This window comes from Perognathus longimembris, chromosome 11, assembly GCF_023159225.1.
Source record: "Perognathus longimembris pacificus isolate PPM17 chromosome 11, ASM2315922v1, whole genome shotgun sequence".
Lineage (NCBI taxonomy): Eukaryota > Metazoa > Chordata > Mammalia > Rodentia > Heteromyidae > Perognathus > Perognathus longimembris.
Window position 1 is genome coordinate 49,046,306 of NC_063171.1, and position 15,673 is coordinate 49,061,978.

A 15,673-nucleotide genomic window follows, 5' to 3' on the forward strand; every position below is an offset into this window, starting at 1 on the left:
GGTGACAGGAACATGACACTATGCTCCACTCATTTCTTGAGATGGGGTCACATTAAATTTTTTGCCTAGGCCTCCAACTTTACCCTCCCCAACCTCAGAAACTGGATTATAGGCATGACTTACTGCACCCTACTTATTCTGTACTATTTCTCTTAATAATCCATGTTATTTTATAGGCATCTTGTACAATCTTAAAGCGTCATCACACGATTAATTTTCTAACTTAGTAAAACTTCCCTATACATTTAAAAAATCATTTGATGAAGTGCTAAGTTTTTCATTCAAATATTATCATATCTTAAGTGTATAGGTATATAAAGCATATATGTATATAGTTTTTCAAAGTGCTCTCAATTTTAATATATACACACATTTTTAAAAAGTAGGTATCACATAAACAAAACAACAGAAAATAATTTTATTCTGTGAAGAGAATAATGAAGGAAGGAAAGAGAAGAAATAAAAGAGGAAGGAAGAAAAAGGAAAAATAGAAAAATGGAAGAAAAGAAGGAATAAAGTGGAAGAAATGATGGGGAGAAGTGGAAAGAAGAAAGCAGAAAGAAAATGACAGAATGGAACACATCCCGACAGAAAGGAAGGAAATCTGAGGTCACCAAGGGAGAAGATAGGGAAAAAAAAGAAAAATAGAGAGAGAAGGAGAGAAGGAAACAAAACATATTTGCAGATATCCTTTATTTTAAGTTATGTGTATATATGTGTACATGTACATATATGTGTAGGTAAATATACACACATGCATGCATGTATGCATGCATGTATGTATGTATGAATGTATTCTACTTAAGCCAGGAATGGTGGATCATTCCTGTAATCCCAGCAGAATGAAGAGGCTGAGGCAGGCTTAGAACTTTGAGGGCATATTGCATTTACATAGTAAAATCTTGTCTTTAAAACAGCAAACAAGCAAACAAAGTCTTTAAAAAAAATCCTCCATATATGTGTAGATTCCCTATTTAAAATATACATTTCTCATTCTCTTTATACAAACTTGTAGAAATTTTTCTATATACACGCTGTTTGCATATATATAACACATTTATCTCCCATACATATACATTAATGAATGTAGATGCATATATAATTTGTGTGTATGCTCTATAAATATAAAAATATCTTTTATTTATGGAAATATATAATTCACCTATGTATTCCATATATACTGTATACTGCATATATTTGTACACACACACACCCAGAGAGAGAGAGAGAGAGAGAGAGAGAGAGAGAGAGAGAGAGAGAGAGAGAGAGAGATTGGCATTAAAGGGAAAATTGTGTAAGAATTAAAATCAGTTGTGTTGAGGTTTTATTGAGAAAAGTATAGTAACAGCTGAAACTACTATATTAGAAGGAAATATTAAGATGAGCAATTTATAACGTTTCATTTCTTCAAAACACATTTAGAATTTCTAAAACTCTACAACCAAAATAAACAGCACATTTTTTTAAAGGGAAAGGATTTGAATAGACATTTCTCCAAAGAAGAGGGCTGGTGGCTCACATCTGTAATCCTAGCTACTGTGTTGGTTGGGATGGGGAATACTGCAAACTGTAATTCCACTTTTGGGCAACAATCTGTTTGCGCATGTCATCCTGCCGGTGGCAGGAAGCCTGAATAGAAGAATCAGTGTCAGGCTCCTTCCTAAATGATGAATTGTATATACCTGAAATCTAAAGGATAAGAAAGGAAAAACTAAGATTTATCAAAAAATAAATAACTACGGCAAAAAGGGCTGGGGCTATATAGCTCAAATAGAGAAGAGCAAACCTAAGAACAGAAGACCTCAAAATACCTGTTGACAAATGAAGGGATACACAAACCAATATACACACGGGATAGAATTCAGCCTTAAAAAAGGAAATCCTAGAACATGCTATAACATGGTACCTAAAAGGTACCATCCTAGGTAGAAGAGTCCATTCAGGAAGAAAGAAAAACAGATGTTGGTAAAGGCCCCATGATCCCCTGAATGTACGTAATTCCACTGAAAGTGAAGATAGTAAATTTCATGTTATATACATTAAAAAGCTGAGGAGAAAGAACAGAATGATAAACTGCTGACAGAATTCTCCCAGGAATACTGAGTACCTGGCACAATTTCCTGTTAATGGGTGGCAGGTAGTCAGCCCGTGGGAAAGAGCGGGCACTTGTGCACTCCAGCCACTCCTCGAGGTTGGTGGTGAACTTGTTATACTTCACTCTTGGTGGTCGATGTACTAAAGGCTTTGCCTTCTGCAGCCTCAGCTCCCATGGATCAGGTTCTTTCCTGTATGGTGAATTGTATATACCTGGAATCTAAAGAAAAAGAAAGAATTTGTAGATTTCTCTTTCATTTTGGCATGGAGTGAGAGGAAGGTAAGGTTGGACTGTGAAGCTTTTCATTTGAAAAGTGTAAAAACCAAGAACAACTCTGGCTCTTAATCAGAGGTAGACTTGAGACCCATCAAAGGAGATCTTACAAAGCAATCACACATTTGTGAACTGAGTAGTAAACAGGTCAAACACTACTGACATATGGTGAGTATTCGCCACACATAGTCTTTTGATATCATCACTAAGAAAAGTATACTATGTATATTTAACCATATCTGTATATCATGCATTCATTTGCAGGAAGTCAAATGTGCATGGCTAGAGTTACTTTAAGGGTAATTCTTTTTTGTTGTTTTTGGCCAGTCCTGGGACTTGAACTCAGGTTCTGAACACTGTCCCTGGCTTTTTGCTCAAGGCTAGCACTCTGCCACTGGAGCAACATTGCCACTTCTGGCTTTCTCTATATATGTGGTGCTGAGGAATCGAACCCAGGGCTTCATGTATACGAGGCAAGCACTCTACCACTAGGCTATATTCCCAGCCCATAAAGGTAAAAAGGTATGTTCTTAGTAAAAATTTGAAGATCAGAATGGTTAATTATCACATATTGTAATGACAGCTATTTTAAGTCCTGCTCCAAAGTGATCAAACTGGTATTATGCACATACTCTGTTTTGTTGATCATCGCACTTCATACCCTAGATGTAACAAACACATAAAAAGTACCATGGCTCAGTACATTGGTTTGCTCTTTGTTTGGTTGCTCTGTCACTGGCTGCCACACATTGCATCAAATCATTCAAACATACTCAGCAAAGCTCCATTGTGCAACAGAGGTTCTACCCATTTATATGTGACAAATACTCAGTCCAAGTTTAGCACATTACCATGCACAAGTTTAGCACATTACCTGATGTTATTTGAGTCTACAAGCTGCAAAGAAGCACATTTTTCCTTATTGATGTCTACAGAACCATGATGTATATATATATATATATGTATATATATATATCCTAAAAGCAAATGCATATTCATAGAGAAAAGTTATATATTTTAAATGATTGTGAGACTAGATTTGCTTCTTCTGTTGACATACTGGACTATAGAAAGAATGTATTTATTAAATCTACCTGTTCTTCCTAAAATGTGTATTTTTTTTCAAATTTTTATTATCAAACTGATGTACAGAAAGGTTACAGTTTCATATGTTAGGCACTGGATACATTTCTTGTACAGTTTGTTACCTTGTCCTTCATACCCCCCTCCCTCCTCCCTAAAATGTGTATTTTTTATGCCATCCTATTCACAAATATTCCTAGCTGTTATAGTCTCCAAGAATCATATATTCCAAGGTACCACGATGAACGAGGAAGGCTGCCTTTGAAAAAACAATGCAAGAAAATCCTATATTTCCAACCAATATTTCAATAAGAGTTAAACTCCTATTTCTCAAACATTTACTAACACTGGATTCAAGGTCTTTTCTCTAATGCTTCCTTAATAGCCTTGGGATATCGCCACGACAACATCTCAAGCCTCATTTCATACTTATCTTTGTGAGTTCATGTCTTCTACAAACTAGCAGTTTGGTACAGGGACACTCATGCAGGTACTTTTGCAATCTTAGGCCTAGCAGAATGCTGGGCACATAATAGAAACTCAATAAGTGAAGACTAAATACTTAGAACAACACATAGACCCCCAAAGCCCGTGAAATCATTTACTTTACCCTAGCCCTCTCATTGCAAAACCTTTGAGATTTATTTCAATATATTATTGACTGCTTTTCAAGGAATTCATAGATTAGTCACTTTTATGTTTGTTATGTGTCAATTTGCTTTGTCACAATAACAATGTGAACTAGAACTAAATGAACACACTCCTATTTGAGTTACCTCCAATTCAATATCTGCCTGAGTGTGTGTGTGTGTGTGTGTGTGTGGGTGTGTGTTGGTACTGGGGCTTGAACGCAGGGACTTAGTGCTGTCCCTTAGCTTTTTCTTACACTCAAGGCTGATACTCAACTACTTGAGCCATAGCTCTATTTCTACCATTTGATATTGTATAATTGAGGACTAAATATTATTGTACTAAAAAGTTAATATAAACACAGTATATGAAATATTTCTAAAATATTTTTGAACTGGTTGATTTGTGAAAAAACTACTCCATTTAACCAGTAAAAGGCAGCTTTATAATGTATTTTAAAAGCCATGCTATGATTCTCTCACTATGGAGTAAATGTACACAAAGTAGATAGGTAGTTTGAATACTAATCAGACAAAATATGCACACAATCCCAATACCCTTGGGTGCCTAGTAATTTTTAAGTAGATGGTGCTTTTTAAGATGATTTTCAAAGAACATATTGATTGTAATGAAAAATAATAAATGCTATATTAAAAAGAATATTCTGATTAACATGTAACTAAATAAAACAGTTTATGAAAAATGTAGAACACTGTATTGGTTGGCAAGTCTGATCTCATTAATTGGAAGCTCTTAGTATATAACTAAAATTTCTACACCTAAGTTAAAATAGCAAAACATGTATAATTTAACTAGATTATAATTTAGCTTTTAAAATATCTATCTACCTGAACAACTGCTACCAGTCATATTAACTTTACCCCATTAGGAATCTTGATCTCCATCCACATTTGTGTGCACGTGTATACATGGGCTAGATGGGAAATGCAAATAGATCAGTAGACATGATAGCTTTCTTAAATTATATTTTGCAACCCATATAGGAACCTTCTCATGTGTATTCTCTTTGCAATTTAAATCAAATTGAGATAGAATATATATTTTAATTGAATTTCAAATGTATCATTTAAGAATCTTCAAGGTGTATTTTGGAAATTAATTTAATGCATTTGCTAACACACATCAATAAAAACACTCCCTATAGCAAGCAAGTGCCCTATCATTTATGTTGCTATAGTATTCATTCAATGAGCGTTTCTTTAATAAAGTCACCTTAATTTAGTATTGTCTCAATAGCCACCTTCCACAATTTATTAGCCACCTAACAATAATGATTTGTTTATTAAAAAAAATTATGAGCCACCAAAGGCAAGGTTAACCCTACGGGACTATGACATATTTTCCAGTTTTCACATTTTTCACAACTTGGAAGGGCGACTGCCAAGCTAGCTTTGGGGACTTCATTTTCAGCAATAATTTTCTAGAGTGACCAACACTATGGGGAAATCTGTGCTAACTGTTAAAAAAAAAAGAGCAGAAGAAGAAGAAAGAAAAAGCCTACAACTGAGTTATTTGCAGTACTGTCATGCTAACATTCAACTCAATAAGACCCAAGAAATCTCAGGAGAGGACTCTGCTAATAGCTTCTACTGACCTCTCCGCCGCCGACCCCACTGCTGCTGATAGTGGCCCAGTGGTGAAGACGGCAAATGAGGTGTGAAAGCACCGAATTTTTTTTTAAGGCTATGATTCTGACTCGTCAAAAGGAAAAAAAAAAAGGCAATGAGTTATATCATAGATATATATTTTTCTTGAATTCCCCCTTTCAGACCTTCCATCATGGGAACTTAAGCATGACCTAGAATATTAATTATGTCAGGTTGAGCAATGAGCAAATGTGCCATTTGTTACCCAGCCACCCTTAGCTTCATATTCATATTTTGAACTATTCCATATTTCTAACAATCTATCTCTTCTAAGTTTTTTTTTAAATTCTTGTTCTTAAGTATCATATGGGAAAGAATTGAAAATTGCAACTGATTTGAAAACATATGAATACACTAGTAAAAAACATTTCCATAAAACAGGAACAATGTATAACCAGATAATGTATGTTCATAATTGTCAGAGAATAATTTCTAATGTTTTAATTTTATATTTTTCCATATGAAACATAGTGAGGTCTCTAGCTTTGAAAGTATGTTTATTCTAGGAATAAAAACCAGCTAAGCATACAAGGCAGAGAAGAGAAGTCAAATCTTCCTTTTGCAAATGATAATGGTACACCAAACAAGAGTCACAAATTGCCAGAAAAGGAAACCAAATTTAAAACTAGATTTAGTGTACCTGATTCACAATTTGTGACCCAAAGTTCTAAAGGATGCCTGTCTAAAAAAAAACATGACTAAGCTTAAAGCAAGGGCAATTTCAAAGTAGGGAGGATAGCAAAGACCTCTAACGACTAGAAAAGTAAAAGTGGGCCAGAGAACTGTGAATGAAATATTTGCAAGAGTAGGGACTGCTGAATCAACACTGACCAGGGAAGTTCATCATAATTATCAGGACATGCTTGTGCCAAGGGATTTATAAGGATCTCACACAGCAAATAATTGCCCTGCTGTTAGGAGATAGCCAGAGTGTTAACACACTGTCACAGTCCAGCGTTTAGTAAAATATTCTCTATTCAATTACTCTTGCTGAGAAGTAAGAGGAAGCAGTCATTTCTCAGCTCCAGCACTTTATAGTTCCCTGTATTTCAGATCACTGCCACACTTAGATACAACACTCTGGAAGGAATAAGACATCTTTGAAAGGAGCAGGCATTCAGAGGAATATGATTGCTACAAGATTTACCCACATAAAACAAGACTTAAAAATCGTAAGTCAAGTCTTGGGGCTTATGCCTGTAATCCTAACTGGGGATTGGGTAGAAAAGCTCATGATACTCAATCTCCAAAATAACTATCAGAAAGCCAGGCTGGAGGCACAGATCCTGTGGTCTAGCATCAAACTTCAGCAAGAAAGTCAAATGAGAGTGAGAGGCCGTGCGTGCAAAACTCATAGAGATAGAATTTATTTTAAAAAAATTATTACAGACAGGTGCTGGTGGCTCATGCCTGTAATCCAAGATACTCAGGGGGCTGAGATCTGATGATCATTGTTGGAAGCCAACACAGGAATGTCAGTGAGATTCTTATTTCCAGTTACCCTCCCATGCACATACAGATGAAATCTGAAAGTGGAACTGTGGCTCAAGTGGTAGAGCACTAGCTTTGAGCAAAAATGCTCAGGCAGTGCCCAGGTCCTGAGTTCAAGATGCAGGACCATCACATAAACAAAAAAAGATGACTATTATTAACTATAGTATAGATTTTTAAATTACATAAAGCAAGGCTTAAAGAAATTACCACTAAGTCCAAATGCTTGTTTTTTCTCCTCTTTCACTTTAGTTAAATGAAATTTTTAGGGCAAGAGTTATAACTCAGTGGTAGGGTGTTTGGTCTAGCACACACAAGCTTTTGGTCCTATTGCAATCCTGCTAATGAGATAGGTAGATGATGGATGAGTGGTAGGTAGATGATGGATGAGTGGATGGATAGATGGATGATAGATAGACAGATTGATACACACACACATATATCAGGTATGTATGTCATACATATACCACACACATATATATGTATATGCACACACACACACACACACACACACACACATATATATATATATATATATAATGTTTGAGACCAATTACAGTGATGTCACATTAACTGTAATCCTGAGAAAGAGCATTTGAAATCCTTCTGGGATCTCAGACCCAGGAGGTTAAGAGCACTATCGAGGGGATTATTTTGCTCATCACCAGGTTGTGAGTTTGCTTTTCTGAAGATCATTCTTCCTGAATTCCTCAGTGCTGTAGAAGAGGAGCGAATTTCAAAGGCAGCAAGTTCATGGAGCATGAGTGTGTTTAGCGAGCGCCATGACTCCTCAGAGCTACTCAGAGCAAGGGTCAAGGACATATATCAGAAAGCTCACCCTTAGAAGGATGCCCTAATTACTGTGGTGTACCTTCTTTATTCTAGAGAATATCCATTTATCTACATATATTTCTTATACAAAAGAAGATGCCCAACCTAAGCAGAGAAAATGAAGTTCTACAAAAGAAACCCCACTGTCATGGAAATGAAGAACATATTTGATGAGCACTTTAGTAGATAGTACATGATGGAAGGAAATCTTCAAAGCTGCAGAATGTATCAGTAGAAATGTATAAAAGGGGAAAAGTAAAGTAAAAGAAAAAATATAATAAAAATGGAACACAATCTGGACACCAATAGCTCATGCCTGTAATACTAGCTAGTCCCCAGGCTGAGATTCAGAGGACAAAGGTTAGCCTGGCAGAAAAGTTCACAAGACTCCCATCTCCAAATAACCAGGCATGGTAGAGTGCCAGTTGAGCAACTGCAAGGCCCTGAGTTCAAGTCCTGATCCTGGTAAAAAAAAAAAAAACAAAAACAAAAACAAAAAACAGCCATCCAGGATAGATTACCCACAAACTGTGGCACAACTGCAATCATTATAACTTATCCATGATGGAAATGACAGGAGAAGAATATGAAAAAGAGAAGAAATACTTGAAGCAATAATGACTGCCAATTTCTCTAAACTGATATTAGATGCCAAATAATAGATCCAGGAAGCTCACAGAATATTAAGTATGATAATCAATACAAAAAACTTAGGTATTGCACATTCTAACTTCAGAAAATCAAAAGAAAAACAGCTTTAAAATGTAAAGGCAAAAGTAAAATATAGGGGCTGGGAATATGGCCTAGTGGCAAGAGTGCTTGCCTCCTACACATGAAGCCCTTGGTTCGATTCCCCAGCACCACATATATGGAAAACGGCCAGAAGTGGCGCTGTGGCTCAGGTGACAGAGTGCTAGCCTTGAGCAAAAAGAAGCCAGGGACAGTGCTCAGGCCCTGAGTCCAAGCCCCAGGACTGGCCAAAAAAAAAAAAGCTTACAAAAGTAAAATATATTACCTCAATAACATCCAATTTCTTGCTAACTATATAAGAGAAAATTGTAGGGAAATATTTGAACTATGGAGAGAAAACAAGAAAGAGTGAGAGTGCTAAAAATGTATACTTGGTGAAATTATTCTTCAAATATTAAAGAGCAATGAAGACTGTCTGATTCTTGAGATTTGTTCCCAAAGACGTATCTTGAAATAAACACTGAAAGAAATCTTAGGAGATGAGGAAAACTATACAGGAGAGAAATTCAAATTTAAGTAAGCAAAAAAACAGTGTTGTTGAAGAATATCCTACAGTAAAGAATAGTTTTATAATGTTTTTTATTTGATCTAATGTTTGAAATAGCAGCGTGAAGATATATAATATACACAAATGCCATATTTAAGGGAAATAAATAAGAGTAATAATACAAGAGAAACTATGGAAGAATAAAGAGTTTAGTTTTATAAGCTATTTTTTCAGACTATAAACATTTAATTATTATCTTTAAGTAGTTGTACAAGTTACCATTTAGCAAAGTAGTTGATGAATACAATGCATTCTGATCAATGTCTTCTCTTTTAAAAGAATGAATTTGTAAGTATAAAGTAGAGTTGGTTGGGTTGTAACTATGTATTGCAAACTCTACAGCAACCAATAAACCAGTTCCAAAAAAGGAGCATAATTGACATTCTAAGAAAAGAATGAAATGGAAATATATAAAAAGCCTGCTTAACAATACAAAGTATATGACAAAGCAAATATCAAGAAATAAGTAACAACAAAGACAAAGAAGATCAGAGTCAGTAAAAAGGCAGTTCTGTGCAGTGTAAAAGAAATCTACCTTGTATATATATATATATGTATATATATATCAAAATATATACCATCCTAATTACACTAATCAAAAGAATCTGGAGTATCTTAGTTTTAGACAAAGATTTTAGAAAAAGGAAGGCTTGTAGGGATAAAGTCAGGTGTTAGGTAATGATAAAAGGGACAATTTCCCAAGAAGTTCTAATAATCATTCATTTATATGCAACAAAATATCAAAATACTTAAGGCTAAAACCTAATAGCTCTCCAAGGAGAAATGTATGAATCAACTACTTCTGGTGAAGATCATCTATCAGAAATGACACCTACCACCCCCCACCCCCACCCCCCAAAATCAGTAGGACATAGTGGAATTTAACAGCACATCAATGAACTGATGTCTTTACAGAGCTCTACCAAGCAAACAGCAGAATACACATCAGACCATATTCTGAATCATGACACACACCTAATGAATATAAGAAGAAATCATAGAGGTGTTCTCTCAGGTCATAATGCAATTAAAGTAGAAATATAACTAGAAAAGGAACAAACAAAAAGTTAAAAGGTACTTCCTGTACCACCACTATCATTGGGATGTTTCCTAGTAGTAAAACAAAATGGCCTATGGTGGGTACAGTGACAAATGCCCATAATCTCTGCACTTGGGAGGCAAAAGCATGAAGATCTTGAGTTCAAGGCCAGCCTAAGCAATATAATGAGACCCTGTCTCAAATTTTAAAAAAAATAGAGAAAGGAAGGAAGAGAAGGAGGGTGGGATGGAGGAAGGGAGGAATAACAGAAATAAGGGAAGAATGAAGGAAAGAAAAACCCATATCGAAAAGAAAGTAAAAGAATGACAGAATATATGGCATATATAAGGCAGAATAAATACTAAATTCATATTATTGTTAAAGCCGATGGTAAAAGGTGCATGACTCTCACATCTGACAGACATGTTTCAACCAAGTACGTGGCAAAGAGACGTGTCAGCATAGGTTCACTGATGGTGACAAACCTACCACACAGCTGTGGGAAGTCTGTGGAGTAGGTGAGAGATATGGATCTTCTTATAAACCTAAAAATTGTCTAAAGTCTGAAGCCTCTCAAAAGTGAAATCTCACCGGTAAAAGCAATCTTTCAATCTCTTAAACCACAATCTGCCAATTTATCCCTTATATATCCATACTCCATATTCTACCTCAATAACATATCGTAAATCCATACGTTTCTATTCATTTTCTTGGGTACCATGTTTGTGCAACCACAGTAGCCTTTTCACTGTACCTCACACTGGTATTTTTTGTCTCCATCTGTTCAGGTTTGGACCTCTCACATCTTCTATCTACAGGGAAGCCAGAGTAATATTAAAAAAAAATAGTTTCCTGATTATTTCTCTCTTTATTTTTGACAGTCCTGGTACTTGAACTCAGGACCTGAGCACTATATCCCTGGCTTCTTTTTGCTCAAGGCTAGCACTCTACTCTACCACTTGAGCAACAGCACTACCTCTGACTTTTTCTATATATGTGGTGCTGAGGACTCGAACCCAGGGCTTCACATATATGAGGCAAGCACTCTACCACTAGGCCATATTCCCAGCCCCAGTTTCTAGATTTTTAATAAATCACTGTAATTGGGTTTTTAATGCACCTAAGAAACAACATAGCATATTCTTAATATGGTCCGTTTCTTTTTGCCCCACTTCCAACCCCAATGCTTAGATGGTAGCTTTTTGTTTTGTTTTGTTTTTTCATTTCTTAAAAACATACCAGTCCTCTCTAAGATGCAAACTAAGTTTTGTTTTTTAACTACTTATTTGCCTGGCCAAATCATACTTATCGTTAAGAACTGACCTTAGATATAGCTTTACAAAGATTTCCATAATCCATATACCTCTGAAGTAGGCTGTCCTTTTCTATTCTTTTATAGAACTTGTTTATTCTCCTCATGATGCTGTAATTTTCAATTATACATATATAAGAGGAATTGGTTTTAATGCCCATCTACTCAAGTACAATCTAAGTTCTAGTATAACAAGAACACCACCCGTTTTCATGACATGACATGTATCTAAGTCAGGTCAGTGGTTCTCAACCTGTCTTCACTTTAGAGTCATCCGAACTCCTTCCAAGACTAATGCCATCAGAGTCTTTGAAGCCCATGCCTGATCATTTGTCTAGGTTTGCATTCTGAGGCTGATTTTCAGCCAATGGTGAGAGTCCTGGCTTACCTGTCTCAGTTCCTGACAGAAGCAAAATCAGAAGACAGTGAGACTGGATTCATTAAGAGGAGTATAAGAGAATGCAGCAACACAGCTGTTTTAACAGGCAAAGAGAAGCGCTTACATAGTGATATGAATTTCTGCTTTGGAGTTTAATATTAGGGTTGAACTCTGGACAGTTAGGTATTTTTAAATATTGAGTATATAGAAGTAGATTAGGGAAGGGGTCCTGTGCTAGCATTTGAGTATTTTCTAATATATATATGATGAATGAGGTCACTGAAGGAGAAACTGTAGACTGGGTAGCTGTTAGGAGTGTGTACATTTATAAAATCTGTGGGACAAGAGAAACTTATGAAGGGCATTCCTGAGAGCAATCTCTGAGAGAGGAGATGCAGGCCGCAAGGGTCAAGGCGGTCCCAGGGAGGTCAGCGGTGTCAGATGCTAGGGAGGGATGGGACAGCATGAGCCTGAGGAAGCACACCTGGAATGGTAATTAGGTGACAGGTGATCCCTGCAAAAGCAGATCCTGTTCTGTGGCAGTTATCAGATCGTAACTGATCTGAATGTGAAACAGGAGCGAGGGAGACTCATTCTCCTCTGACCATCTTGTACTTTCTACAAACTTTGTGAGATCATTTTCATTTAAAGGCCATTCAGGAAAATCATTCTCTGAATCATTCTCCCTTGATCTGTAACTTGAGTTCCCTATTTCAATGAGGCTGAAAGAGTGAAACTCAGATCGCTTCTTTTCCTTGATGGGGCATTTTTTCTAGGTCTGATCCTTTCTTGATATTCTACTAAAATGGGTTCCTTCTGAGTCATTTAGTTGCCCATCATTAAATTGGGGATGATAATAATATAACTTATAAGGCACTTTATGAGAATTAAAATAACTCATGAAAATGACCAACAAGAATCTGGCTCATAGTAAGCATCGGTTTTAGCTGTTACTATATTACTGTGTTTAAAATATGCTGCTGATAAACTGCTTGAGTAAATCATATATGTAGGCAGACTTTTGATGTGATGTTTGCATACTAGTACCCTAGCTGGGCCTTCAGTGCCACTAAACAATCAATTCCCCTGCCCCTCTCCACCTTTGTGATTCTCAGTATAATCCTAGAAGCGTGTTGAAAATATTGAAACACTCAGGCATTAATTACTTTAATCTCTGACCTTCCCTACAAAAGATCCATACACAATACAGCCTTCATTTCAGTCCTACTAATGACAGAGTTTTGAAGTCTTTCTCATCCACTTTACTGTACAGATTTATGTGCTATATGTCATATCTGACCTTTCCTGTCTCCAGGTTTACTCACCTATTTCATCTCCTGTATTTTCAAACTTTCTCCCCTACTCAGTTACTCTTTTATGAACAAGCGTTATGTTCCAGGTCCTTAACACATGAATTGGCTGCTCACCTTTAAGGTATTAAGATATGCATTAGAGTATCTATTTTAAAATAACTTTCTAAAGACTACATGTATATGAAAGAGCCAAGTTATTACTCTGTGAGGGTTGTCCTTCTATGAATTTTGAGGTTATTTTTGTTTCTATCAGAACTTTTGCCTCTAAGATGGGATGCAGTTAAAAATGGCAAGTTGAAAGGCAGGAAAAGGGGTATTTTGGGTGTCACAGCAAGATTTGCAATCACTTCATTCTGCTTCCTCAAAGAGAAGTTGATGCTATTACTTTCATGTATTACAAGATCATAAAAACTGTATTGTTAGAGAGGCAGGAAATAAAAATGTGGAAGCTAGTAGCTAATTCCTTCTGGTGCTGGTTCAGTCCTTGGCCTTTCTGAAGAGAGACTGCCAAAAGTAACAAATTACCTCATGGTTTTCTGATGTGGTCTACCCAGTTGGGACTATGCACATATGATCAGACTTGAAGACCTTCCACGTAAACTGTGGATCCAAAGATCAAAGGTCCGACCTTCCTTCACTACATAGTCTTTGGAAAGAATAAATCCACCAAGGATCCAGAGGATGAAAAAGAAGTATGACCAATATTTTTTGTCAATGGAGAGGTAACTGCTGCTTTATAGACTCCCATGGAGAAGAATATCATAAATTGCTGTAGTTACTTGTAAATTAAGCACATGAAGATAACACAGGTATCAAAATGATGTCTGGGTTTCTTTCTCCTTTCATACAAAGGCCCTAGGTTTTCTGTTTGTTTGCACATGAACTCACCAAGAATCAATGGTTCTACAGACATGAACACATTTTAGAGCAGGGGAGAATTGAGCTCAATAGAGCAAGTGAAGGTCCCTCAAGAAGGATCATGGATACTCACAGACTTGGGGTAATATTCCTTCCAGAGAGAGTATATTCAGGTAAATGAATGAGGTCACAGATGCACCCCCTAACCTCAGCTTTTCACTAGGGATGATTGCATTGAGAATGGCATCTTAGTTTATAGAGCATCTGTGTAATCACATGAAGTGATTCATCCCGCAGACCCCCTTCTTTTCATCTACACAAAGGAAGGGCTAGAGAGACTATGTTAAGGACCCTCCCCCAGCTGCTCTGGCCATTTCAGCAACAGTTTTGTTGCTGAGCAGTTCTATTGAGTTCTTGTTAACTTTTTCTCTGTGAAAACATTCATTCTAATTCTTATGAAGTTAACTAAAACAAATGTAAGATTCTTTGTGCAACACTTAAAAAGCTACTTCCTGAACCTCACATAGGAAAATGTCTTAATTCCGGGTCTCTACACCTCCTGTACAAGTGGCAGGTCAGGTAATTTTAGGAATTGACAGATGACAATTCGACATAGAGCAGATAATAAAATAAGAGGCACCTAGAGTCACAATTGATATCAAACAGCAGTAAATCTAAGAAACATGACCAAACTAATTTCTCTTGTCTGTCTTTCTCATTTCCACATCAGAGCTGGGATTCCTATTCTTCTCCCAGATAGTCTGTGAATTAATTATGCCATTAGTATTTTCAAGTCCTCTCCTCAAAAATCTGTCTTCTTAAATCAGATTAGGAAGAGATTATGCTGCAAACTATGGATATTATTGTATGAACCAAAAGGAGGTTTATACATTACAAGGAGAAAAGGAAAAAAAAAACAAACACCACCCTAGAAACACTTATCTGACAGTGATTAAGTAAATGTCCTAGGGTAAAGGACAAAACATTTGCTCAGCGTTTAGGAAATGGATGTCAGGTGGCGGGTTTGAAAATACCAAACCCAAATAAGATATATACAGTTATCCTGAGTTATGTGTGTATTTTTGGATCTATTCATCTTTTCTGTTAGCATAGTAACACAAAAACTGAGGTAAGACTGCTCATCTGTAGCTAATACTGTGAATAATTCTACATAGTATCTTTTATTTCAAAACAGTAATGTCTATAGTTTGTATCTTGAAGTCTCTGCAACTTAGCTGACCTCCATGAAGATCCATACAAACACTGCCAACATTTTAGAAGCCTCATTGAAGTCGAACGATGGGCCTTTGCATATATCTACCAGTAGGTGGAGCAGACAACATAATTTATTACCCAGGAACAAGGGCAAAAGAATGAATGTCAGTGTATTCTGAATAAAACAAAT

At 36.3% G+C, this 15,673-nt stretch overlaps 1 protein-coding gene across 3 annotated transcripts in view; it reads right to left on the reverse strand.

Moving 5' to 3' along the window:
• The window catches only part of Spata17 (spermatogenesis associated 17), a 134,739-nt gene that overhangs the window by 58,595 nt on the left and 60,471 nt on the right, over positions 1-15,673 (reverse strand). For all 3 annotated transcript variants that reach the window (XM_048357763.1, XM_048357762.1, XM_048357764.1), the window contains one exon: positions 2,108-2,314. In XM_048357763.1, the coding sequence (XP_048213720.1) occupies positions 2,108-2,314 (207 nt within the window). The remainder of the gene's footprint in view (positions 1-2,107; positions 2,315-15,673) is intronic.